The following is a 27,093-nucleotide window of genomic DNA, read 5'->3' as shown; positions in this document are numbered from 1 at the left end:
CACAGCACAACAAGTTGAGTCCAAAAATGTATTGTATGCTGCTGCATAAATTATATGTCAGGGAGATATGTGTACTGTAGTTTAGAAAGTAATTCTAAGTGTATGTTGTGTAGTAAGCTGTTAGTAGCCCATGTGCCTCACCCTAATAATTTGGTTCCTTTACCGCTCTTAATTTCGCATACTGTTCTGACTTGATGGTGCACTTGTAGTCTATAGCCTGTTTTATAGAAATGTAATCATTGAACATTGTAAGAGCTTTCGTTGTCTGCTTATATGCCCCCTTTATTTATGCTACGATTCTGACTTGGTGTACAGGGAGAATACTGTAAGAACGGCCCATGTTCTGAATTCTGTCGCTGTACATTTCAAAAGTGCTGAACAAATAGTCCTAGCTCACTCATTAATGTCTTAATCGAAATTACGGCTTGCCTCTTATCCGCTTGTCGTCCCCTTATGCCATAGTTTTTGCATCTCAAATGTCCGTAGAAACAACATTTGTTTAAGCAAGTCAGCCTTATCAGCTATGTTTTTTTTAAAGGCGGTAAATTAATTAACTGTTTCGCTGCCAGACAAAGCTCTGCTGATAACCAGGTGTAGCAGTGGTAATGTGTTGGGACTGCTGTTGGGACAGCTTTATGTAGGCCCTAACAGTTTGTGTGAAGAGTTTGTCATCATTATAGTGCAATTAATGTGTTGTTTAATGTTGTGTTGTATTGTGTAGTGGCTTTTGCTGGCATGCATCTAAAAACATTTTTTTTTTACTTTGCCCCACCAATATTTACATGCTAAAATCGCCACTGTAAGTGATGAATTCCATGTGGTTACAGACCGAATTGAAAGTTACCTCATTATAGAAAAAAATCGAAATTCCTGCACACAGGTTACCTCTGCTAGTTTAATGTTTATTTATTTTAATTTTTTTTTATTTTTTATTTCTACTTTGCACATTCTTCCACTGCAAAACTACCATTCCAGTGTTTTACTTGCTATATTGTATTTACTTTGCCACCATGGCCTTTTTTTGCCTTTACCTCCCTTATCTCACCTCATTTGCTCACATCGTATATAGACTTGTTTTTACTGTATTATTGACTGTATGTTTGTTTTACTCCATGTGTAACTCTGTCGTTGTATGTGTCGAACTGCTTTGCTTTATCTTGGCCAGGTCGCAATTGTAAATGAGAACTTGTTCTCAACTTGCCTACCTGGTTAAATAAAGGTGAAAAATAATTTTAAAACAATTGTCAACATTTCAGTCTGAGACTTTCTGAAAGACCTGAGTGTTGGCAGGGTTCATCATAATTTATTTTCAGAAGAATTGTCCATGCACTGACGCTGTCATTCATTGTCTGTTGTCAGGTTTCAGCTTCTGTCTCTCTTCCGACCCAACCCCTCCCCATGTTTAGCTAATGAATGACTAATGACCAGAGGCCACTGAGAGGTGGGAAACAGTTGCCAGGCAGCCACCTCATGGCCTCATAAGTTTATGACCAACAGCAGCCCTCTCATTAGATATCTGAGAGCAGAGCACTATACAGTATATAATCATCCAAACAGAATGCCAAAATGAATTTGGTTATGAATGTGGGTTTTGAGTTTCTCAATTTAGCACAGTATTTTTTTATTTTATTATTTTTTTATTTTTTTTATTTCACCTTTATTTAACCAGGTAAGCTAGTTGAGAACAAGTTCTCATTTACAACTGCGACCTGGCCAAGATAAAGCAAAGCAGTGCGACACAAACAACAACACAGAGTTTCACATGGAATAAACAAGCGTACATTCAATAACGCAATAGAAAAAGAAAGTATATATACAGTGTGTGCAAATGGCATGAGGAGGTAGGCAATAAATAGGCCATAGTAGCGAAGTAATTACAATTTGGCAGGTTAACACTGACGTGATAAATGAGCAGATGATGATGTGCAAGCAGAAATAGTGATGTGCAAAAGAGCAGAAAGTAAATAAAAACAGTATGGGAATAAGGTAGGTAGATTGGGTGGGTTATTTATAGATGGACTATGAACAGCTGCAGCGATCGATTAGCTGCTCAGCTAGCTGATGTTTAAAGTTAGTGAAGGAAATATAAGTCTCCAGCTTCAGTGATTTTTGCAATTAATTCCAGTCACTGGCAGCAGAGAACTGGAAGGAAAGGTGGCCGAAGGAGGTGTTGGCTTTGGGGATGACCAGTGAGGTATACCTGCTGGAGCGCGTGCTGCGAGTGGGTGTTGTTATCATGACCAGTGAGCTGAGATAAGGCGGAGCCTTACCTAGCATAGACTTATAGATGACCTGGAGCCAGAGGTTCTGGCGACGAACATGCAGCGAGGGCCAGCCGACTAGAGCATACAGGTTGCAGTGGTGGGTGGTATAAGGGGTTTTGGTAACAAAATGGATGGCACTGTGATAGACTGCATCCAGTTTGCTGAGTAGAGTATTGGAAGCTATTTTGTAGATGACATCGCCAAAGTCGAGGATCGGTAGGATAGTCATTTTTACTAGGGCAAGTTTGGAGGCGTGAGTGAAGGAGGCTTTGTTGCGGAATAGAAAGCCGATTCTAGATTTGATTTTGGATTGGAGATGTTTAATTTGAGTCTGGAAGGAGAGTTTACTGTCTAAACACATATTCTAAGTCAGAGCCGTCCAGGGTAGTGATGCTAGTCGGGCAGGCGGGTGCAGGCAGCGAACGGTTGAAGAGCATGCATTTGGTTTTACTAGCGTTTAAGAGCAGTTGGAGGCCACCGAAGGAGTGTTGTGTGGCATTGAAGCTCGTTTGGAGGTTAGTTAACACAGTGTCCAAAGAAGGGCCAGAAGTATACAGAATGGTGTCGTCTGCATAGAGGTGGATCAGGGAATCACCCGCAGCAAGAGCAACATCATTGATATATACAGAAAAAAGAGTCAGCACGAGAATTGAACCCTGTGGTACCCCCATAGAGACTGCCAGAGGTCCGGACAACAGGCCCTCCGATTTGACACACTGAACTCTGTCTGCAAAGTAATTGGTGAACCAGGCGAGGCAGTCATCTGAGAAACCAAGGCTATTGAGTCTGCCGATAAGAATACGGTGATTGACAGAGTCGAAAGCCTTGGCCAGGTCGATGAAGACGGTTTCACAGTACTGTCTTTTATCGATGGCGGTTATGATATTGTTTAGTACCTTGAGCGTGGCTGAGGTGCACCCGTGACCGGCTCGGAAACCAGATTGCACAGCTGAGAAGGTACGGTGGGATTGGAAATGGTCAGTGATCTGTTTATTAACTAGGCTTTCGAAGACTTTAGAGAGGCAGGGCAGGATGGATATAGGTCTATAGCAATTTGGGTCTTGAGTGTCACCCCCTTTGAAGAGGGGGATGACCGTGGCAGCTTTCCAATCTTTAGGGATCTCAGACGACACGAAAGAGAGGTTGAGCAGACTGGTAATAGGGGTTGCAACAATGGCGGCAGATAGTTTTAGAAATAGAGGGTCCAGATTGTCTAGCCCAGCAGTTTTGTACAGGTCCAGGGTTTGCAGCTCTTTCAGAACATCTGCTATCTGTATTTGGGTGAAGGAGAAGCTGGGGAGGCTCAGGCAAGTAGCTGCGGGGGGGGGGGGGGGGGGGGGGGGCTGTTGGCCGGGGTTGGGGTAGCCAGGAGGATAGCATAGCCAGCCGTAGAGAAATAATTGTTGAAATTTTAGATTATCATGGATTTATTGGTGGTGACCGTGTTACCTATCCAAGTGCAGTGGGCAGCTGGGAGGAGGCGCTCTTGTTCACCATGGACTTGACAGTGTCCAAGCTAGCCTTTGCATTCCTGAATGACTGCGTGCATTGGTTCCTGACTTCCCTGAAAAGTAGCATATCGCGGGGACCATTCGATGCTATAGCAGTCTGCCACAGGATGTTTTTGTGTTGGTCAAGGGCAGTCAGGTCTAGAGTGAACCAAGGGCTATATCTGTTCTTGGTTCTACATTTTTTGAAAGGGGCATGCTTATTTAAGATGGTGAGGAAGTTACTTTTAAAGAACGACCAGGCATCCTCGACTGACGGGATGAGGTCGATATCCTTCCAGGATACCCGGGCCAGGTCGGTTAGAAAGGCCTGCTTGCTGAAGTGTTTTAGGGAGCGTTTGACAGTGATGAGGGGTGGTCGTTTGACCGCGGACCCATAGCGGATGCAGGCAATGAGGCAGTGGTCGCTGAGATCCTGATTGAAAACAGCAGAGGTGTATTTGGAGGGCAAGTTGGTCAGAATAATATCAATGAGGGTGCCCATGTTTACAGATTTAGGATTGTACCTGGTGGGTTCCTTGATGATTTGTGAGAGATTCAGGGCATCTAGCCTAGATTGTAGGACTGCCGGGGTGTTAAGCATATCCCAGTTTAGGTCACCTAAAAGAACAAATTCTGAAGTTAGATGGGGGGCAATCAATTCACGGTGTCCAGGGCACAGCTGGGAGCTGAGTGGGGTCTATAACAGGCGGCAACAGTGAGAGACTTATTTCTGGAGAGATTAATATTTAAAATTAGAAGTTCGAACTCTTTGGGCATAGACCTGGAAAGTATGACAGAACTTTGCAGGCTATCTCTGCAGTAGATTGCAACTCCCCCCCCCCCCCCCACCACCCTTTGGCAGTTCTATCTTGGCAGAAAATGTTGTAGTTGGGTATGGAAATCTCAGATTTCAGAAACCAGGATTCAGACACTGCAATGTGTCTGAAGGTGTCTGTTTGTTTTTCAGTGGCTGTGCCACTGAGCCAAATTGACCTGTATTTGTTAAGGTAAAGTAGCTCTAAAATCATCTCAGATTGTCCAGATCAAGAGAATGTGCATTTAGGTAGAGACTTTAGTACTGGAGGTTTACTTGATTACAGTTTATCTCATTCTCCTGTTTGTCTAGGCTGGAGCACTGCTGGAAAATCTCCACTGAAAATGATTTTTAGTCCAGGATTAGGCATAATTTATGTCTGGGATACCGGCCCTGTAAATTGACCATCTGTACTGTACTTATAATTTCTTCAGATAGAGGAAGGGCTTCAAAAACAATGCAGTTAACTCTCATTGCTCTCCAAAAAATGCTGTTCAGAAACAAACATATGCTTCATGTCAAATAGTCTTAGAGTGTTCAGACTGGTCACGAATGATCAAATGTAGTTCTTACAATGACACTTTAGCTGACCTCTTGTGGACACTTGGGGTCAGGAAATTAGTATGTTTATTGCACTACTGTATGAGGAAGAAATGTGCCTCAAAGACATGTAGATGTTTTACGATCTGGTTGTACCCTTGGGTTTGGTCTGGAAACTCACTCAAATATCCTTTTAGGCTTAATTTCAGGAGGTCGTCATCGAACCACAACTGTGTGAGAGAGAGAGAGAGAGAAAGAGAGAGAGAGAGAGAGAGAGAGAGAGAGAGAGAGAGTCTCTACAGCCGGGCAATATAAATGGGAGTGTTCTGAGTGTCTCTTAAATTAGTCCTCAGGGTGATATACAATGGAGGACTCCCTGGAAGTGTTTCACTGCCTCTTTTATGTGGCCTTGGTGTTGTTCTGCATGCTCCAATGATGCAGCTCGGATCAGCATACTGTACGTCCTGTTCTCCTCTCTTTCAACCAGTCCTGGAGGACACATTTAGCTGTCGCACAAGGGACTCGTTTGATGTGTTCCCTTGCATTGAGTATCAATAGCAGCACTGTCTTCAGTGGTAGTACGCATCACTATAGTATTGTTTGTGTACTTAATCATACCACTGTCGACTAATGAGGTGAACACCCCTATGTGATGAACACATACCTTCCTTGACTGCTCGTTGTTCTGTGAGAATTGGATATGCAGTTTCACATGTGAAAATCTCACTTTCACATGTGGAATTGGAAGTATATGTATAGCCTAAAAACATGGTTAAAACTATAATATTGATATCATGGATGGTCAGTCCTTGCATCCATAGCGAATCGATGGATTTGAGAGTGGTTCTATCTCCAGCCCCATCCCTCAGCTTTTTACCGAAACTGTGGCGGGGAACACTTTCTTAATGTTTAAATTAAGGATTCCGGCTTTAAACACCTTTTAGAGTCATAGAGTCATAGAGTTAATATATGGTGCAATCCTCCAGTGAGTGAGTTACTTTTGTGCCATTAATGTCAAGCAAAACTACTGACGTCGAGAACAACATTCTTAGTATTGCAAACAAAAATAATGATATTGAAACCCAAAAGTATTGATAGCATAACAAAATGTTTTGAGGAAATCTTTTTTTCTTTGTAAAAAATAGTTTTCAGTGATTTTTGTTTATGATAATGCAGTTTAATAAAAATGCTTCCCTCTATCCTGCAATTTTCCCCCCATCTTTGGTTACATTACCCTGGCCTTTGCTTTCTCTGCCTTTTTCATTTGCAAGTTTTGGTACATTCCTTCCAGCAACATAGCACCTTGCATTGCATTTCTGGTTTGCTTCTGAAGCTAAGCAGGGTCTGTCCTGATCGTTCCCTGAACGGGAGACCAGACGTAGCTGGAAGTGGTGAAAAATAAACGTGTTAAAAAATGTGCGTCTGAAAACCACGTGTCTGACTCATGTGAAAATTGTACATGTGAATTATATTTTATGCATCAGTACCAGCAGGACATATTGACCTACAGTGATTCATTAAAATAATTAAATAAGTATGATCACTTTCTCCATCCAATGTTTGCAAATGTTTTTTTCTTTCTTCATCTTAAAATGCATTAATGCTTGTTCCCAATGTACCCCAGCCTATTCCTGACAATAAACAAACTGCTGCTCAGACTTCCTGCTCTCTCATGATGGCCCTAAAAGAGCTGACCACTATGCTGTAAATTAATACATTCTGCTCAAATCTGCTTTGCTCTACAATAACTCTCTCCCTCTGGCTTTCTTTTGTTCCAGGGCTGTCCAACAGAGGGCAGTGTGAGATTTGACCAATCCCACAGTAAGTTTCATCCACTTCTTTTCCTCATACTGTATCTCTCATTATACCGCATAGCTCCGTTCTGCTTCAAGGAAGTGCACTGTAAGGATGAAGGAGGTCGAAATGACAAGAATCAGGGCTGTCCAGCAGGTCTCCTATATGGAAGCAGTGCAAATGGTTGAAGGAGGGAGTGGAAATGAAGAAGAAATGGCAATGGATGCCCCAAGCCTGCAGAAAATCTTGTTCACCCGTTAATTAACAGATCCAGAAATACTATAGTGAAGAAGGTAGATTTGTTGCGTTTATTACGCTGGTGATACAGCACAGGCCGCCAAACAAACAAGAAGTCAAAGACAATGGATATAGTTGTGTATGTTTTTGGATCTCCAGGGCTTCGTAGCCGAAACATTACAGGGAATATTGTCTGAAGATGTTTTTCCCTTTCAGGCCCCAGAGCCTGTAGGGATCTGAGTAGACATTTGAATCTTACTAAAGGAGTACAAATATATTATTAGTATTTATTTATTTATTTGGGGGGGGGGGGGATAATATGAGTATGTTTTTTCACACTTTCCTTATTTTCTGCGTTGAAGTTCCCCGGTTTTCACAGCGTACAGTAGGTGGCGCCATGCACCTCTAGCGTGTGTTTGCGGACCGCCTTCTGCAACAGCAGAAGTGATGTTTAGGGAATTTGATAACAATGCCTGTTCATTTCGTTGAGTGTAATTTTTTAAATTTTAACTAGGCAAGTCGGTTAAATTTTTATTTACAATGACAGCAAAACCCTAATGACGCTGGGCCAATAGTGCACCGCCCTATGGAACTCCCAACTCACAGCCGGTTGGGATACAGCCTGGAATCAAACCAGGGTCTGTGGTGATGCCTCTAGCACTGAGTTGCAGTGCCTTAGACCACTGCGCCACTCGGGAGCCCTCAATGATTAAGTTAATTTGTATCATTGCAGCAGCTTACTCATACAAGAAATAGGCCTATCAAATGTTACACCACTCCAACCATACATTCCAGTCAATCAGTCAAGCATTGAGAAACAAGCAAAAGCACTGAGCAGCAACAAAAGTGCTTATTTATGATGGAGGGCTGACATACAGTTCAGGCTACATGTTAGCATGAGCAGAGTTTGTGATTGCATGCGTTTGCAGCATTGACGGCTTCGGTGGAGAGGACACATAAAATACTGTATTCACCCACTAGATTTCATCGCAATTCTGTATGTGATGTAGCTACATGGTTGATATTCCCGTAAAGTCATCGTCAACAACATCTGTTACTGTACACTTGTAGTTCTGTTCTCTGTCGTCAAAAGTACAGCGGCCTACTGTCTTTTATGTTTCCAAAGGTCCTCGTTGCAGCAGTGTGTCCCTATCTGTCACTATCATCTCCTTCCTGCAGTCTGTCTTCCAGCTCCACTTTCCTCACTGTGTCAACACTTCTCCTCTGTGTTCTCTGTCAACTCATGGGTGTTGTTTATGTCATCAGGATGCTGCGTATGTAGTAACATACAATGTTAAGTAGCACAGTGTTCATCAGCTAATGTCCTAAAATATGTTGTAAGAGGAAAAGACACAGGTGTACTGTAGCTCTATTTTGCTGACCATTCCTTGGTGAGGTTCACTTACACCCAGGGGTTCAGTTGAAGTGTTAGCAAAAAGACATCTGCCTTGTTTTGCCCCTTAATGCATTGAACACCCCTCCCTGCCAATGCAACTACCATTCCCAATGTTCACTTTGGAGAATTTGGCCCCAGCTTACACTTGTACACTGTGTCTGTCTGTTGTTTTGGCAGCTCCTCCGGTCCCCTCAGGTCCTCGCTGTGTGTCTGCAGTCAGAATCACCCCTCTGACAAGCATGAAAGGCTCTCCTGATCTGATTCCGTCTGCAGGTGAACACACTCATTAACTCCTCTTCCCCCTCCTCCACTTCTCTCATCTATCTTTCATCTGGCTGAACTCTAGGACACCTTCGACACACTGGATATGCCGAGGAGGATCACTTGTTAACAATCTGCATCCATTTTAAACAACAACATGCTACTCTAGTGTCTCTGCCAGTGTTACAACACAGTTGTACTAATTGGATGTAATGACTGACTCAAATCAAATGATATTTTTTGGGTCACTTACACATGGTTAGCGGATGTTATTGCGAGTGTAGAGAAATGCTTGGGCTTCTAGTTCCGACAGTGCAGCAATATCTAACAAGTAATATCTAACAATTCCACAACAACTACCTAATACACACAAATCTAAGTAAAGGAATGGAATAAGAATATATAAATATATGGATGAGCAATGTCAGCAATGTCAGAGCGGCATAGGCTAAGATGCAATAGATAGTATAGAATACAGTATATACACTACCGTTCAAAACTTTGTTTTTGAAAGAAAAGCTAAAAGAATTGTCCATTAAAATAACATCAAATTGATCAGAAATACACTGTAGACATTGTTAATGTTGTACATGACTATTGTAGCTGGAAACGGCTGATTTTTAATGGAATTTCTACATAGGCGTACAGAGGCCCATTATCAGCAACCATCACATGTTGAACGGTAGTGTATATGTGAGAAGAGTAATGCAAGATATGTAAACATGATTAAAGAGCCATTATTAAAGTGACTAGTGTTCCATTTATTAAAGTGGCCAATGATTTCAGGTCTGTATGTAGGCTGCAGCCTCTCTATGTTAGTGATGGCTGTTTAACAGTCTGATGGCCTTGAGATAGAAGCTGTTTTTCAGTCTCTCGGCCCCAACTTTGATGCACCTGTACTGACCTCGCCTTCTGGATGGTAGCGGGGTGAACAGGCAGTGGCTCGGGTGGATGTTGTCCTTGATGATCTTTTTGCCCTTCCTGTGACATCAGGTGCTGTAGGTGTCCTGGAGGGCAGATAGTTTGCACCCGGTGATGCGTTGTGCAGACTGCACCACCCTCTGGAGAACCCTGCGGTTGTGGGCGGTGCAGTTGCCGTACCAGGCGGAGATACAGCTCAACAGGACGCTCTCGATTGTGCATCTGTAGAAATTTGTGAGGGTTATAGGTGACAAGCCACATTTCTTCAGCCTCCTGAGGTTGAAGAGGCACTGTTGCGCCTTCTTCACCACACTGTCTGTGTGGGTGTACCATTTCAGTTTGTCTAATGGTGTTAGTGCGTAATTAATTATATGGATGAGGGGAGTATTAAAGTGTTGGCCTGGATTTGACATTTACATTCTATTTTTAGAATTTGGGGCGTGAAGTAACATGGATTGCCTCAGGACCTGAGGCAATAGAACTGTGTCTCATGGTGACTATTGAAGCTCACTCTGAGAATAGAGTCAAACAATGCGTGTCTGTGAGGAGGTTTCACACATCTTTTGCCTCTGAACAATGAGTGACTGTGAAGATCCAATGAAATTCTGGTGCTAACATCATTGTGTGTACCTGTCTATCTATCTATAGAGCTGGACCCTACAAGGGTGTGTAAAGGGAAGGGGGTCGTGACTCTGAGGGCCACTCTGGTCCACATAGACGACGAGGACTGCGTCAGTGAAGAATCAAATGTTGACACAGCGCCAAGTAAGTCAAAGAGAATGCTAAAGCTGCTCTCTAAAATCTTAGATATTACAGCATATGTACATATGTACAGTATATCTAATATTTCTGGTATTATGTAGTGTTTTCCTTCTAATACAGAGTCGAGGGAAACGCCATCATAGCTCCGTGAAAGGGACAAGTCAGATGTAATATAACTGATGAGGCAAACTGGAAGGAAATGTTCCCGTTAACAAAATAGCACATTGTAATATCTTGATTATGTCATAGTGTGAATCACTAGCAATAATGACTATTTTAGTCATTTGTTTTGCTTTCTTGATGCATATGGGAGAAAATTCCCTGTATTGCCAAGCTTTTCTGTTCACGGAAGTCTTAAAATTCTAGAGATACTGTACTTCATCAAGTACAGCTGGACTCACATATGCACATATTTCTGCTGTTTTGATATTAAAGTGAGATAACTTGTCACATTTGAAAGTGTATTTACATTTGGTTGCCCCGCACAACAGGGAATCGTTGACAATGATTGCTCATATTTTCCTGTGTTTTGTAAAAAAAATGTAAAAAACTTTCGTTCGGACCTGCCCACACTGCACTTTGGAAACAGTGCCTTAACTGTGGACTTGTTTGTCGAATTCAGTTACAACTGGGCTTTCAACTGGCCAAGGCTTTTGTGGAGATGCTTTAATTGTTGTTGAGACTGAATATAAAGGCCATTGGAACAAACAGCCTTTACAGACCACTGAATAGGCGCCTTGTTCTGGTGACAAAGTTCACAGATTGTGGGAGAATCATTGGGTTTCTTTCTCCATGGAGATATTAGCATCTCTGTCCGGGAAAAGCGCTATAGGAAGCGTTTGGTCACCGCAGGATCAACCAGAGATGTATTTAATTGAGGATGAATTGTTTCCTGTTTGTAGTTTGGTGTTAATCTCTGAAACGTGTTAATTGCCAAGAGACAAAGATTGCCAAGAGTACAGTGGTTTGTTTGTGTATCTTTCAGTATTGTTCGGATTCTGGTCGTCTTGCACTGTTATTCACTGGCCAAACTGAGATTGTTTTTGGATCATTTCAGGTGGTTGGATCGGCCAGATCAATGGAGACAGCGCTCAAACGGGATTTGCTGATGGATGCTTCCACGACATCACAGCTGATTTACCTACAGTCAACAGAACTCAAGCCCAGGTGCGTTTTCATCTAAGATTTTTGATAATTCCCCCTATTTTGGGCATTTATGGGATAATACATCTGATAATTGCATGCTTGTTTTAATGTGAATAAATTCACATTTCAGCGTGATATAAATAGCCGTATTTGGTGTATTTTTGTTGTGTTTTATGTGTCAATAATATTGCCTAAAAGCTGTGTTTTCTTAGCAAACCAGAATATGTTCCTGCTCAACTACTCATACTACCCAGTTCATTATTATTTTCAAAAAACAAAATAAGTATAAGAGAGGAACAGCATCACTCACAAGTGTTATTCACTCATTACCAGGGAAGTTCACCTGTGAACACAGAAGAACCCCAGCTTCCTGCCTCTTTTGACATTCAGAACTATATTTTGTCGACAAAGGCCACCTCTGCCTACCCATCCACCGCTGGCACTGTCAACCCAACCGTAGTTCTGCTACAACACAACAGAGGTAAGCACCCCTGATTCTGTGTAGTTTTGGAATGTGGGTTATGGATGAAATTGCCATCTGTTGACCACACTGTGAAGGGTGGACTAAACTCTGAATGTAGGTGCCTGGAATAGAGAGCCAAGTGAGACTGACTGGAAGGCTGATTGGGCTTTTACTGTATGTTTGCCAGCATGGATTGACCAGCTCAAAGCAGCTCAGACTTGACCCCTTTTTGATTAGCATTGTTTCATTGTCCTTTGTCCCATCTCTGTCCTCTCCTCACGACAGAGCAACAAAAGCAGCTTTCTATTATGGAAGGTATGCGCTGGATGTGTCTTGTGTCTCGTCCACTGCTTCCTCTTTTCAATATTAGTTCCTTCTGCTGGCTGGACAACATTTACTTTCATTACCTGATAACATGGATCGATTTAGCTCATTTGTAGGTTCAAAATCGCCCCGACCTGTTTCAGTCCATGTTCTTCTGTGTGGTGTCGAATGAGCAGGATCCATCTACTACCGTCACCCCTTACTGCCTGAACAGCCTCATGTCGGCCCGTTGTGACGTGTTTTCTTGCTCCTGCTCTGAGATATTGGATCAATGTACATACTTCTTATAAGAAGAGTACTTCATAACAATACCAAGCTATCTTATAAATTACTGCACGTATTATATGTTTGGGGGGGGGTAATTTTGTAATTCGTTATCTCAATTGCTATGTTATTTTTGTGTCATCTGTTCATAATCATGTTTTACCATTGAAATGACTGTATATCATTTGCATAGTATGCTTGTGGATCATATGGGGTATGTAGAGCTATTTGCCAGTACAGATTTTGACTGGTAGGACCCACTGTAGCACTTCTCTTCCCTTTGACACAGCAATGTTGGCTTTTTCAGACCCCACCCCAGAGAGGGACAAATCGCCTGATCCAGGACCTGTAGTTGGAACAGAGCGAGAACTGAGCCAACACCCAGATATGGACGGCAAGAGGATGAGGTACTCTCAATCCCATATCTTGGGCCCACTGAACCAGCCCATCGTGCCAGTACGGGTAAGAAAACAATATGAAGTTACTGTATAAAGAGAGGAGAGTGGCCTGCCTGGTCCCAGATCTGTTTGAGCTGTACAGCCAAACAATGACAACAACCATAGGAGTTAGTTATACAGCACAAACAGATCTGGAATCAGGCTAAGAAGACACACCTATGAGTGTACAGTCCAGATGTTATGAGTTGTGCTTGATAGTTTAAGTCCCTTTTTTTATTGTGCCTTTTTTAAATAATCTGTAGCCTTTTAATACTATTTTAAATATAACCTTTATTTAACTTGGCAAGTCAGGTAAGAACAAATTCTTATTTACAATTACGGCCTACCCCTGCCAAACCCTAACCCGGACGATGCTGGGCCAATTGTGCAGCGCCCTATGGGACTCCCAATCACGGACGGTTGTGGTTGTGGTACAGCCTGAAATCAATCCAGGGTCTGTAGTGACGCCTCTAGCACTGAACTGCAGTGCCTTAGACCGCTGCGCCTCCTTCACAGGGCATTTTTCATTTAATGCTTAGGTAGGGAGTACAGTGGTGAAAAAACGATATGCCTCACTGCCAAATGCCAATCCATTTATATATGTTTTTGTCAGAACCCCTGTTTGTTTTTAAATATGATTAAAAAAAACATGAATATGTTTTTTTCAGAACACAGATAAGTCAAAGGACTGGTACAAGAACATGTTTAAACAGATACACAGAATTCCAGGTAAGGGGATCATAACAAAAATCGGACTGCCTGTCCTCATGTGTGTGTTTGATTTGACGTTGACCCACGTGTCTGTTGTTTCTGTCAAGCCGTTGTCTTTGTGAGTCTGTGAGTGTGTTCGTTGGTGTCACGTTGTGTGTGTTGTTTTTTTTGTCTCCGTCGCCTCGCTCAGAACCTGTTGAGGAAAACCCATATCGCCCCACCTACATATTCCCTGAATCCTATGATCCTAGGCAGATGAAAACAACAGGTACCCAATAGCAATCGTGGCTCCACTTCCTGACTTTACTAATCATGTATAATCCCTTCATTATAATGTCCTTATGACTGTGTTGACTCTGTTACTTACCGTTGCCTTGATAGAATTGAAAACGGCTCAGTAATTGGAGCACTGGTTTGCTCAGTAAAACTACGAGTGAGATTAATACAAGACTACGCCATGAATTTCACTTGAACTAATGTTTAACACGAATACTGTTTTTGCATGACCTAATTCATGGACCATATATTGTGAGCTCTGCTCATCTTTTAATGTGAATATATTCATGAACAGACATTTCCCGGCATTTCAATTCGTCCTGATCCAAAGATGCAGTACTGGAGACAGATTAGGAACATTTGGGACACTAGATCAGGGATGGGCAACTGGCAGCCCGTTTTTTGTAGGCCCGTGGATCAATTTCAAATGGAACTCAATCAGGGTCCCAACTTACTGTGGAGAGTTAGAATAGTAGAATTACCCCAGGTGCAATTTCAAAATGTGGTTGTGCATCAGCAGTTGCTCTCTTGTTATGTTAGTCAATGACAGACATTCAATAAGCCCATGCCGGCGATTGTTTTATGTATCGGTAAGTTAGTCTTTAGTCTAGCCAGCTATCTATAAGCTTGTAGTAATCACGGTCAATTATGGACCGGGGTGGGGGTCATTGGTTTGTACGTCACTTTCACTCAGATATCATATTAACGTGGCATAAGTCAAGGCAAAATGTGTAGAATTTGCATGTAATGATTTACAAAATTGCTAAATGTTCTCTAAGCCCCATTGCAAAATGTATAGAAATTCTAAAACGTAATATTTTTCTCTCCACTCTCAAGAGGGGGGGGCGCTAAAATGTTTTGCCCGTAAGGTGGATGTGGCCCCACATCAAAAATGTGCTTAGGGCCCCCAAAAGCCTAAGGCAGGCTCTGACTGCATGTGTAGGTAAGGGTGTGGGTACGCAGAACCGCGAGCCACACTGCGGCCCCTCGTGATGAGTTCAGATTTTCTGTGGCCCCTACCCCCCAATAAAGTTGCCCATCCCTGCACTAGATGGTGCTCAAGTTCTATGTATTACAACAACCAAGCATGACAGAGAGGCTCTGTATGTACTCTACAGGCGGTAGTAGATCACACTGTCTGTGTTCCATGTACAGTGTATCAGCACTACACTAGTTGTAAACCTGTCTAGTTGGTGCAAAGCCCTCTATTTGTGTGTGCGTGTGTATTCACTTATACTGTATTGACTACACTGAAACTATCAAACTGTTAACTGCACTATCTAACAGTTAACAGTTGTTTTCAAATCATGATTGCAGAGCATGTCTCATGTAGGCCTACATCACCTTGCATGCAGTTTTGTGCAGTAGACACTGAGTATACAAGACATTAGGAACTGCTCTATCCATGACATAGGCTGACCAGGTGAACGCTACGATGCCTTATTGTTGTCGCTTGTTAAATCCACATCCATTAGTGTCGATGAAGTGGAGACATGGATTGTGTATGTGTGCCATTCCCGAGGGTGAATGGGTAAGACAAAAGATTTAAGTGCCTTTGAATGAGGTTTGTGGTTTGTGTCAAGAACTGCAACGCTGCTGGGTTTTTCATGCTCAACAGTTTCCCATGTGTATTAAGAATGGTCCGCCACCCAAAGGACATTCAGCTAACTTGACACAACCGCGGGAAGCGCTGGAGTCAACATGGGCCGGCATCCCAACTGAATATTAGGAAAGTGTTCCTAATGTTTGGCGTACTCAGTGTGTGTGCTGTGTACAGATCTACTTATTTTCCCTTTGTTTCTGCTCATGTCTGCTTCCCAGCAACCTGGTGTCTGGTTATTTACTGAGTCAATCAATTTATCAGTCGATCAATAAATCGAATAATTGATCAAAGAAAGTGTTGTACGAAAATTGTACGCTATTCCAAGATTTCCCAAGAACAGCATTACTTATTCATGAAGATATGTTATGCGTCTTCCAAAGTGCTTTGACTGACAACCTCCGAAAAGCACTCTGTTTACAGTGTGTATGAAGAAATGTAATAGCTGACCTGATGGAGTAAAGGGCATACTGTACTGTGCAACAACAGAGGAGGAAGAGACGCTTACTGTGCCCTTGGAAGAGCTGTACCCGGCCTTATAGCCTTATATTTGGATATATTATATACGGCTCTGGCTGTACCCTGTGTTACAGCAGAAATGCATGGAATACATAGAGTTGAAGTCGGGAAGTTTACATAGACTTAGGTTTGAGTCCTTAAAACCCGTTTTTCAACCACTCCACAAATGTCTTGCTAACAAACTATAGTATGTCAGCATAATGTATTCGAATTACCAATGAATATTGATTTTCAGGCATCGTGATTAGATGTTTTTAAAAACTATGCCCCCCCCCCGGAAAGCTATTGTTGTAGATGCAGGCTATAACATGTCTTTTTGGTCTACATTTCAAAACATTTCATTGCCATTATTAATCTCACTTCTGTTTTGGATCATCTTCGACGATGCGTTAGGGTGCCCGTCTTGAACAGTTGATTCATGTAGTCAACACAGTACTTGACCTTGCCATTCTACAAGTTCACTGCTTGTAACATTGCTATAGGAAGCGGTTCGCAGAATTCTGTCGTTACAGTGTGGCACTGCTGCTATCAAAGTGACCTCTACTGGTTATACTGAGGATCTAAATATGTAGCACCACTTTATCAAGCCTATTAACAGACAAGAGATGGGGGTCACCCGCCCTTGGTTAACATTGCATAGCGAAGACGTATAGAAGTGGAACTGCCAGTGGAGCAGGCTAGTATGTGCACGTGTATAGTCTATTTCTAATAGTGATGTTTCCCTCTGTTACAGATGATGGTCACTCCCCCTATGGTTATGTGGAAGAAGGTGCGTTTTGTCCTCCTCTTAGATTCAGACATGAATCATAATCCTTTATTTAACCTGTATAGCGCTTTTTATTACAGAAAATAATCTCAAAGTGCATTAAAAAGCACAAAAAAAAAAAAAAACGACACATTTAAATTGAGATGGTAGATATTGAGATTGAATGTCTCTATATGACTTTGGATGAAAGGCTGGGAGTTGAGGCAATTTGGATTGGATATTATATATTATAGATATTATATTATATATATATATAATATAATATCTATAATGTGATCTCAATAGCATGGTTTTTGGTTCTTGTTTAAATTGACTGTACAATCAAATTGTGAGGACGAGCCCCTACACGAACACTTTAGACACTGAGAAAGATTTCAGTTCATTTCAGTTTAAGCAAAACATTACCAGCCGCTTTCATAGCAGGGTCTCATGCTCTTTTGTGTTTATTTTCAGTGAAAGCGGTCCCACGATCAAAAAGTGCCGCTGAAGTTGACCGTAGGTCTTCTATGCCTGTGCCAACACGGTCCTCTTCCCTCAAACCTGCCAAAAGGTAAGTGTTTTTCTACTGCCGTTCCTTTAAATATGGACAGTAGTATAGTGTGTCCTCGAAGACCTCTTAACCCAATGAACTTACTCTTCATTAGAAGTGAATTGCCTTTGCCGAGCTGTTCACAAGGGGATGCATTTTTGGTAGCACTTTAGATGAGGGACTGTAATGAGATACAATAAGAGGTATACAATTATATTCATTTTAGCTAACATGTTTGGTGTGGTACTGAATATTTAGTCACGTAAAATGTAACCTACACACTTGTCATGGATTCAGGAATTCTACTTTTCTGGTTATATTAGATGTTCTTCAGGAATCAGAAGGGCATCTACAGTAGATGAGTACAGAGCAGTAGGAACAGTACTTTGTTCCTCACCTTTGACATCTACTCATGCTATCCTCGTGGTTACCTTGTCCCCAGTTAGGTCCTGTCTAACTTCTACTACCTCCTGTGCTTGTCACACTACATGTGATTAGACAACCTCCTCGCCCCTCCCTTTAAATGCTAGTTCTGGCAAAGAAGATCCATTCTCTAAGGCAGGGATCATCAACTAGATTCAGCCGCAGGCCAATTTTTTTCTTAAGCAGATGGCCAGGAGGCCGGAACATAATTACAAATCATTTGTAGACTGCACATTGAACACAAGAAGCCAAACAGATATAATAGTTGACTAAAACTAAAACTCACTTCAAAACGTATTTTCATTTGTATTCGATCACATATATGTCTCTATTATACATGGTAATATTTTGCAACAGATTTCCAAAATTAAAATCACTTGGAGCTGATTTGCTGGTGTTTTAAATATATATGTTGTTTTTATATTCTTTTTTTTTTTTTTTGCTCCGAAAACTTATGGGGTCAAATTTGGGGAACCCTGCTCTAAGGCGTGTGTGGAGGAATGAGTGATGGAGAGAAAGAAGGAAGACAGGTGATGGAGGATAAACTGTTGCTCACGGAAGCTGCAGATGACGTGCCATATTAACTCAAGCCCTTTCCTTGGTGTATACAGTGCAATGACTTTTTCCCCAAAAAAATTACGTTACAGACTTATTTTAAAATGGATCCCCAGCCCCCAAAAATTATCTCATCAATCTACACACAATACCCCATAATGACAAGCCAAAAAGTGTTTTTTGGATATTTTTGCAAATATATTACAAATAAAAAACGGAAATATCACATTTGCATTTGTATTCAGAGCCTTTACTCAGTACTTTGTGTGAAGCACCTTTGACAGCCATTACAGCCTTGAGTCTTATTGGATATGACGCTACAGGCTTGGCATACCTGTATTTCGGGAGTTTCTCCCATTCTTCTCTGCAGATCCTCTCATGCTCTGTCAAGTTAAATGGGGAGAGTCACTGGACAGCTATTTTCAGGTCTCTCCAGAGATGTTCGATTGGCGGGACATTCAGAGACTTGTCCCGAAGTCACTCCTGCGTTGTCTTGGTTGTGTGCTTAGGGTCGTTGTCCTGTTAGAAGGTGAACCTTCGCCCCAGTCTGAGGTCCTGAGCACTCTGGAGCAGGTTTTCATCAAGGATCTCTCTCTACTCTGCTCCATTCATCTTTCCCTCGATCCTGATCCGCTGAAAAACATCTCCACAGCCTGATGCTGCAACCACCATGCTTCACCATAGGGACGGTGCCAGGTTTCCTCCAGATGTGATGCTTGGCATTCAGGACAAAGAGTTCAATCTTGGTTTCATCAGACTAGAGAATTTAATTTCATATGGTCTGAGAGTCCTTTAGGTACCCATTGGCAAACTCCAAGCAGGCTGTCATGTGCCTTTTACTGTGGAGTGGCTTTCGTCTGGCCACTCCACCGTAAAGGCCTGATTGGTGAAGTGCTGCAGAGATGGTTATCCTTCTGTAAGGTTCTCCCATCTCCACAGAGGAACTCTGTTGCTCTGTCAGAGTGACCATCAGGTTCTTGGTCACCTCCCTGTCCAAGGCCCTTCTCCCCCAAACTGCTCAGTTTGTCCGGGCGGCCAGCTCTAGGAAGAGTCTTAGTGGTTCCAAACTTCTTCCATTTAAGAATGATGGAGGCCACTGTGTTCTTGAGGACTTTTAGTGCTTCAGAAATCTTTTGGTACCCTTCCCCAGATCTGTGCCTCGACACAATCCTGTCTCGGAGCTCTACGGACAATTCCTTAGACCTCATGGCTTGGTTTTTGCTCTGACATGCACTGTCAACTGTGGGACCTTATATAGAAAGGTGTTTGCCTTTCCAAATCAGTACATTCTGAATGCACTGTGCATGTTACCTCTAGTTATCTCTAGCGTGTGACCCTGCTGAGACTGCATTTGTGATGGCTATCCATTTGTGGAACACTGTCTGCTCTTTGACAATGACGTTTGTAAAATGTTTGCCACTACGATAAGCAGTTTGATCCTTAAGTAATTGGGGTAATAGCCTCCTGAGGCCCCCACAAAAAAGTGTAGATTCATTGTATTTATTTTATTACATTGTTACATAACATACAGTAAGTGTTTGGGGTATAAAAAAATAATTTAACCAAGAAAACAATGTGAAAAAATATTGTTATTTATCTTTTATTGTAAGTGCAAAATTGGGACGTAAACATGAAAAACGTGACATTACAGTCAATGGGGACAGGAGATGAAAAACATAGTGTGTCCTCCACAGAGGACATTTCTTGATAAGCTCTTATATAGCTCTTATTTAATGTGATCAAAATGATTACACAGTCCTGACAACTCACTTAACTATTCCTGAGATATTCACTTACTGTAAACAATTTGAATATCAAAAAAATGATCATTAATAATTACACACACTTATTTTAAATTGTCCATAAAATGTGCCAATTTTGACGGCAGACATTTTTTTTTTACAACCGGGAAGATAAAGTTGTCCCTCTCAAAGAGACAACAGGGCTTAATACTGTGGCTTGCATGGCCTCGGAGATACGGACCAAGAACTGAAAACATTTTATTGCTGGGTCTCAGTGTGATAGAAAGCATTTGTTTCCGTAAAAGTATATCATGCAACACTTAACTCTCAGATTAAAACATGACCGTACATTTTATTCTTTATTAAGTAATCTCTTAAAACGGCTCTGATAGAGAGAGAGAAAGAGAGAGAGAGAGAGAGAGAGAGAGAGAGACTAAAAGAGATGCAGAGTGGGAGGGGCACAAGCTTTACTGTACGGGAAAACACTGTTGATGATGGAGCTGTTACCCACAAAACTAGCCCCAGCTAGTTGCCATGGAGACTGCTTGACTTAATAAGGATTTGCTCTCTCCTCCCCTCCCCCCTACAGGAACGACTGGGAGCCCCCTGACAAAAAGGTAGACACCAGGAAGTACCGTGCCGAGCCCAAGAGCATCTTCGAGTACGAGCCGGGAAAATCGTCGGTGATGAAACTGGAGAGAAAGGTACGACAGCCATGCTCCCAATGCCACACGTGTGATTCTGTGTTTGCCTCTGCAGTCTCTATTTTACGCATGTTGTGTAAGCTGTTTCCCTCTAAGAGCTTAGGTGGCTGCTTCACTAACTAGGGCAGCTCTAGTAGGTAACATATGGGTAGACTGAATTGCCATGTGTACAACATTCCTAAAGGAGGATACTATTACAATGACAGATGACCTAGCTGGTGGTGTGGAGGTATCACTTACAAGCCTTGGCCATTGTCTTGTGGTGTTTCAACAGCAAAAATTGCCTTGAATCTGCTTGGAAAGGAGTCTTACACAGTACACAGTTTATGGACAAAAAATGCTATGGATATTTTTAATTATCTTTGACGGTATGAATACCTGTAGATCAGTGTCCCAATACAGTGTATGCCACCCGGGTTCAACTGAAAGGACTGAATCTGGGCGACATTAATGGCCCACTGTGATAGGGGCATTAGTGGCCCACTGTGATAGGGGCATTAAAGGTCCACTGTGATAGGGGCATTAATGGCCCACTGTGATAGGGGCATTAATGGCCCACTGTGATAGGGGCATTAAAGGCCCAATGTGATAGGGGCATTAAAGGCCCACTGTGATAGGGGCATTAAAGGCCCACTGTGATAGGGGCATTAAAGGCCCGTTGTGATAGGGGCATTAAAGGCCCACTGTGATAGGGGCATTAAAGGCCCACTGTGATAGGGGCATTAAAGGCCCACTGTGATAGGGGAATTAAAGGCCCACTGTGATAGGGGCATTAAAGGCCCACTGTGATAGGGGCATTAAAGGCCCACTGTGATATTTACAGTCAATTGTTTCGATGACATACACCCATCGATTCTTAAACAGTACCACGTATTAATGTCTCATGAGATTCATTAGTGAGTGGGCCTTTAAACAAATGCTGCATATGGGTTTTAGCTGACAGTTGGTTTAGTTGATAGCCTCTTTGTGTGGCTCATACAGAAGAGAATAGAGATGCCTCTCTACAGTACAACAGTTATTTGATTATATCATAATGTAATCATTGTTTGTCTGGAGTTCAGTTATGGTGGGACTCATCCCTGTGGCACCACATACTGAACAGTAGAGATCGAGGCCTTGTTAATGCTTTCCACCATTGTCAGACAGACACTGTATGTGATGTGACAATTTCTTTAATTACAGGACACGGTCTGTGGTTCTGTGCCAGGTTCCTGGCAGCATTAGCAGAAGGCTATTCGGTCTCTTATTTTCATCTAGCCTCGTATATCTGTTGTTCTGTGAATTATGGTCTTCCTTATTGCCATTGTGGCTCAATGATTGAAATACACTATGCATAAGCATGTTAGGAGATACATTCACATTAAAAGAAGTAGAATAATACGATCTCAGTAGGAATACAATCATCAGAAGCAGATGGGACCTATGAAAGCACACTTCTGTGTCTTCTCTTACACATGTGCACAGACTGCACACTCTAGTTGAGTGCGATTCTGATGACTGCTTTATATTATTTGCTGACGTCACAGGTAATATGCGTTCTAAGTCTTTATCCATTTGAGAGCGAATCCGTCATCTTGTATGCGGTCCACATTTCAGAAATGTCCGGGTTTTTTTTTCTCCCGCCTTGGATAACTCACCTGGCCTACAGACCAATCTTCAGGAATTCCTTTTGGATTAGGACATGTTTTGTTTAGAAATTCAGCATGTCGGGAATGTGGGAGGGTCGTCTGGATCACATCAAGAATGTGTCAAAGCCTCATTGCCTGTGTCTGTAAATGCTGTGCTGTCTGAACTGTCTTCTCTTTGTCTTTCTCCTCCTTTCCTTTTTGCCATGGCCCCTGTAGACTCAGCACACTAGTCCAGAGGATGTAGATTTAGAGAATGAGCCTTGGTATAGATTATTTTCAGAGATGGATTTTGATAAAGCGGTAAGTGGCCACTGTCTTAAAGTGACAGTGTATTTAAACGATGCATGTGGTAATAACATCCATGTTTAAATGCCTAAACAAACTACTGAACAAATATATAAAAGCAACATGCAACAATTTCAACTACAGTTCATATAAGGAAATCAATCAATTGAAATAGATTCATTAGGGCCTAATCTATGTATTTCACTTGACTGGACAGGGGCGCAGCCATGGGTGGGCCTGGGAGGGCATAGGCCCACCCACTGGGGAGCCAGGCCCAGCCAATCAGAATTATTTTTGTTATGACAAAAGGGCTTTATTACGGACAGAAATGCTCCTCAATTTCATCAGCTATCCGGGTGGCTGGTCTCAGATGATCCCGCAGGTGAAGAAGCCGGATGTGAAGGTCCTGGGCTGGCGTGGTTGCACATGGCCTGCGGTTGGACGCACTGCCAAATTCTCTAAAAATTATGTTGGAGGCGGCTTATGGTAGAGAAATTAGAATTAAATTATCTGGCAACAGCTCTGTTGGACATTGCTGCAGTCAGCATGCTAATTGTTCGCTCCCTCAACACTTGAGACATCTGTGGCATTGTGTTGTGTGACAAAACTGCACATTTTAGAGTGGCCTTTTATTGTCCCCAGCACAAGATGCACCTTTGTAATGATCATGCTGTTTAATCAGATTCTTGATATGCCACACCTGTCAGGTGGATAGATTATCTTGGCAAAGGAAAAATGCTCACTAACAGGGATGTAAGCAAATTTGTGCACAAAATTGAAGTGAAATAAGCTTTTTGTGCGTTTGGAAGATTTCGGGGATCTCTTATTTCAGCTCGTGAAACATGGGACCAACACTTTACATGTTGCGTTTTATATTTTTGTTCAGTAAATGTCTGTCTGTAAGGACTTACTCCAGCAAGTTTACCTCACATCTGCAAACCTTTACTGAATATAAACAAACTGTTATCTCCCTCCTAAATATCTCGCAATGCGACCTTACCTTGAGTAATTTGCCCGCGATCACTCTTCCCAGCTCTATAGTTACTCAATGAACTCTAGGTATAGCTCTATCCTTGTATATGCAATGCATTTTTACATTTTTCTTTCTACTCTCAGTCAGAAGTGTGAAAGACAAGTGGGTCTGTGGCAAAGCAATGCAGTTAATGGCTATTTGGATGTTTGCCATGCTCATGTCGTCATCGCTATCAATGCTTGTGGTTTTATTTTGCACCTTCTATACATTCTGGAACAACTCCCATCTTTTGACTTCAGTAACACCTGAAAGTGGGCTGTCTTTTTAAAACGCTGTTCTACTTTCGTCCTGTAAATATTGGCACCTGCTCTTCATCTGTGAAGCTTGCTTGAGTTTGGACTTAGCTATGTCAGCTATGTTGGCAGCTGAACATTGTACGACGGCCTACAGTAGCAATGGGCCTTATCCGGTGATTGGATGATTTGCAATTTTACACATTGTCCATTGGTGAGCCTAATTATATATCCAATACAATTTGGGTTAGGTGTCCTACTGCCACGGTATATGATAAGGAAGAATACAGGTAAGTGATAAATCCCACAGCTGTTATGGCTGTATCAGGCAGAAAGCCATCTTTGCATTTTATCCTCACGGCTATGCCAACACTGGCACCATGCCCTCTGTACCATGTCATTAATTCAGCACCCATGTGGAACTTCTTGTTGTTGTTGCATTGATGGGAACCCTACAAATGAGGACACATAGCAAACGCCAGAGGACTGGGCAAGGGGATTCAACTGTGGTAACACCCCTCGGATCAAAACTGTTATGCCCTTTTCATACTAACGTGCTGACCCAAACTGTATTGTGCTGGCTCTGATATTTTCCTTTCACATGGTCCTTTCCAGTACAGTGTCTGACAACTGTGGTAGTATATAAAACCAGGCCAGCACAAAATGGCTTGGCTCAGCCCTGTAGCCTGAAAAAGGTCCAACAGTGCCCATGCAAGCACTACACGACAGCCCCTATTGAATCAAGGAGTGCTGTCTAGACTGGTATATTTACTATAGCTACTTTTCCAGTGAGGGCGTGTTGTCAAGGTTGATTCAGAAGTTTGAGATACGGTGGGTAGCTTTGATAAATACCGATACGCTACATGCCTCGGGCATCAGTTGGCACCAGACAAGTATTCAGACTCACTGGCTGCCCACAAACAGATGTTCCATCTCCTTGCCGTCTGCTCTGCTCTGTCAGTCAGTCAGTCAGGGCCAACCTCCACCTTGGAGTCTGCCTGGAAACCACACCTTCTTATTACTAAGGGTTAGGAGTGGGTAGTACTAGAAACTTTGGCCTCCAAGCGAGTTGTCTCAGGGCGCGTGGACGGTTGCCAGATTAGCTAAATTTGATGACCTACTGACTCAACGCTTCAGATACACCTGGTATGTGTAGTATTTGACCCTCAAGGTGTGGGCTAGAGACCTTGGCACATTGGGTTTAAACTGGCATATCTCGTCTGGATTATGGCGACTCGATCTATGAGTTCTTAGAGTGCTCATGGGATGATGGCTCCTTCTTGGAAGGTCTAGCTAGTCTAGACTCCATGTAACACATGATGATCAACCTAAGGAGGAAACCTGAGTATTCTTGACACAGTATTTGTTCTTAATATTTTCCCCAAAGTTAAGTCCAAATGGTTTCTTGACAGCATAATGATCTAACAATAGTTAAAGTGATTTTCTGACCTCTTATACTTGTAGGACATTGTCTTATAATCACAATCCCTGTTGCTCCAAAAAACCTGGTCATAACCAGTATGGCTGGGAATTGCCTGGGACCTGATGAGCCGACATTATCACGATACTTAGGCGCCGATACGATAGGTGTTGCGATTCTTGTGAGTCTAAACTGAACCAATATATAAACGCAACGTGAAACAATTTTTTGTGTGTATAAAAACTGTCTGGGATTTTTTATTTCAGCTCATGAAACATGGGGCCAACACTTTACATGTTGCTTTTATATTTTTGTTCAGTTTATATGTATTGTGATTCGATACTGTGATTTTATTGGGATTCGATGTTCCAAACAAACGTTTAAAACAAATTGGCTCCCTTTTTAAAAAGAAGATGGAGAACAAGTTTTGAAGGAAAAATACTGGAATTTTAGTTCAGGGTCAGCAAACTAGCGCATAAAGAATATTGAAATATTGTCAAAACGACACAATATACCATCAAAAATATTATCCCGATATGTATCTGTATCGATTTCTCCCCCCATCACTAATAACCAGATAGATGCAGTGATATTATTGTTTAATCACATTAACCATTATACATCTCAAAGGTCACAACTTACGTGTGAGTTCACAGTCGGAGGTCTGGACATTCGTATGATTACGTTCAATAAAGTTCACAGTTACGTTCAATCACAGTTCCATGGATATACAAGGCGGAACGGAAGCCAAAATGCCATACATATTTACTGGTAGGAAGAACATTTTGGCCTTCTGTGTTCCGACTGAGTGACTCCGTCAGTGACTAGTGTGTCTAGTGTACGCTGTCACTGAGGGGGCAGCTGCATGTGGGACCACTGATAAAGTGTCTGACTCTGACCACAGTCTTTGCACTGAGTCATACCATGACTGATGGCCTGCGTCCCAAATGGCACCCTATTCCCCATATAGTGCACTACTTTGGACCAGGGCCATATAGGCCCAGGTGGAAAGTAGTGCACTATAATGGGAATTGGGTGCCATTCCATTATGATACTCCATCACAACCTTAATGTTCGCCCGGAAGTAACCCACAATCCCATCAGCTCATTGTGTTTTCATATATAACCTCTGTTATATACCTAAGCAATAAGGCACGAGGGGGTGTGGTATATGGCCAATATACCACGGCTAAGGGCTGTTCTTAGGCTCAACGGCTGGATGCAGAGGTGCCTTATTACTATTATAAACTGGTTACCAACGTAATTAGAACAGTAAAAATAAATGTTTGGTCATACCCGATGTATACGGTCTGATATACCACGGCTTTCAGCCAATCAGCATTCAGGGTTCGAGCCACCCGGTTTATAATGAACCTTTATCACTAAGCACTTTATGTGGAGAGGGTTAAGGATACAGCTATAACAACATGCTAGGGGAGCCAGTGTTTTTATAAGAACTTGTCTAAATGAGGATTCGCTTTTCGAAGGAAAGGCTCCCATTACATATTGATACACTCATGATTCCTATTTTTGAATGTAAATAAACAAAGCCCATA

At 42.2% G+C, this 27,093-nt stretch overlaps 1 protein-coding gene across 1 annotated transcript in view; it reads left to right on the top strand.

The window, feature by feature from the left end:
• The window catches only part of LOC139409482 (sorbin and SH3 domain-containing protein 1-like), a 78,111-nt gene that overhangs the window by 22,725 nt on the left and 28,293 nt on the right, over positions 1-27,093 (top strand). Inside the window, exons 2-14 of the mRNA XM_071154681.1 lie at positions 6,887-6,929; positions 8,713-8,808; positions 10,366-10,482; positions 11,537-11,646; positions 11,959-12,106; positions 12,374-12,403; positions 12,984-13,138; positions 13,782-13,842; positions 14,015-14,092; positions 16,953-16,988; positions 17,439-17,535; positions 20,824-20,938; positions 22,783-22,866. Coding sequence (XP_071010782.1) covers positions 8,775-8,808; positions 10,366-10,482; positions 11,537-11,646; positions 11,959-12,106; positions 12,374-12,403; positions 12,984-13,138; positions 13,782-13,842; positions 14,015-14,092; positions 16,953-16,988; positions 17,439-17,535; positions 20,824-20,938; positions 22,783-22,866 — 1,065 coding nt within the window. The 5' untranslated portion in view covers positions 6,887-6,929; positions 8,713-8,774. The remainder of the gene's footprint in view (positions 1-6,886; positions 6,930-8,712; positions 8,809-10,365; positions 10,483-11,536; positions 11,647-11,958; positions 12,107-12,373; positions 12,404-12,983; positions 13,139-13,781; positions 13,843-14,014; positions 14,093-16,952; positions 16,989-17,438; positions 17,536-20,823; positions 20,939-22,782; positions 22,867-27,093) is intronic.

Source organism: Oncorhynchus clarkii, chromosome 1, assembly GCF_045791955.1.
Source record: "Oncorhynchus clarkii lewisi isolate Uvic-CL-2024 chromosome 1, UVic_Ocla_1.0, whole genome shotgun sequence".
Classification (NCBI taxonomy): Eukaryota; Metazoa; Chordata; class Actinopteri; order Salmoniformes; family Salmonidae; genus Oncorhynchus; species Oncorhynchus clarkii.
The sequence above is the reverse complement of the archived record's forward strand: the minus strand, read 5'-3'. Positions and strand labels throughout refer to the sequence as shown.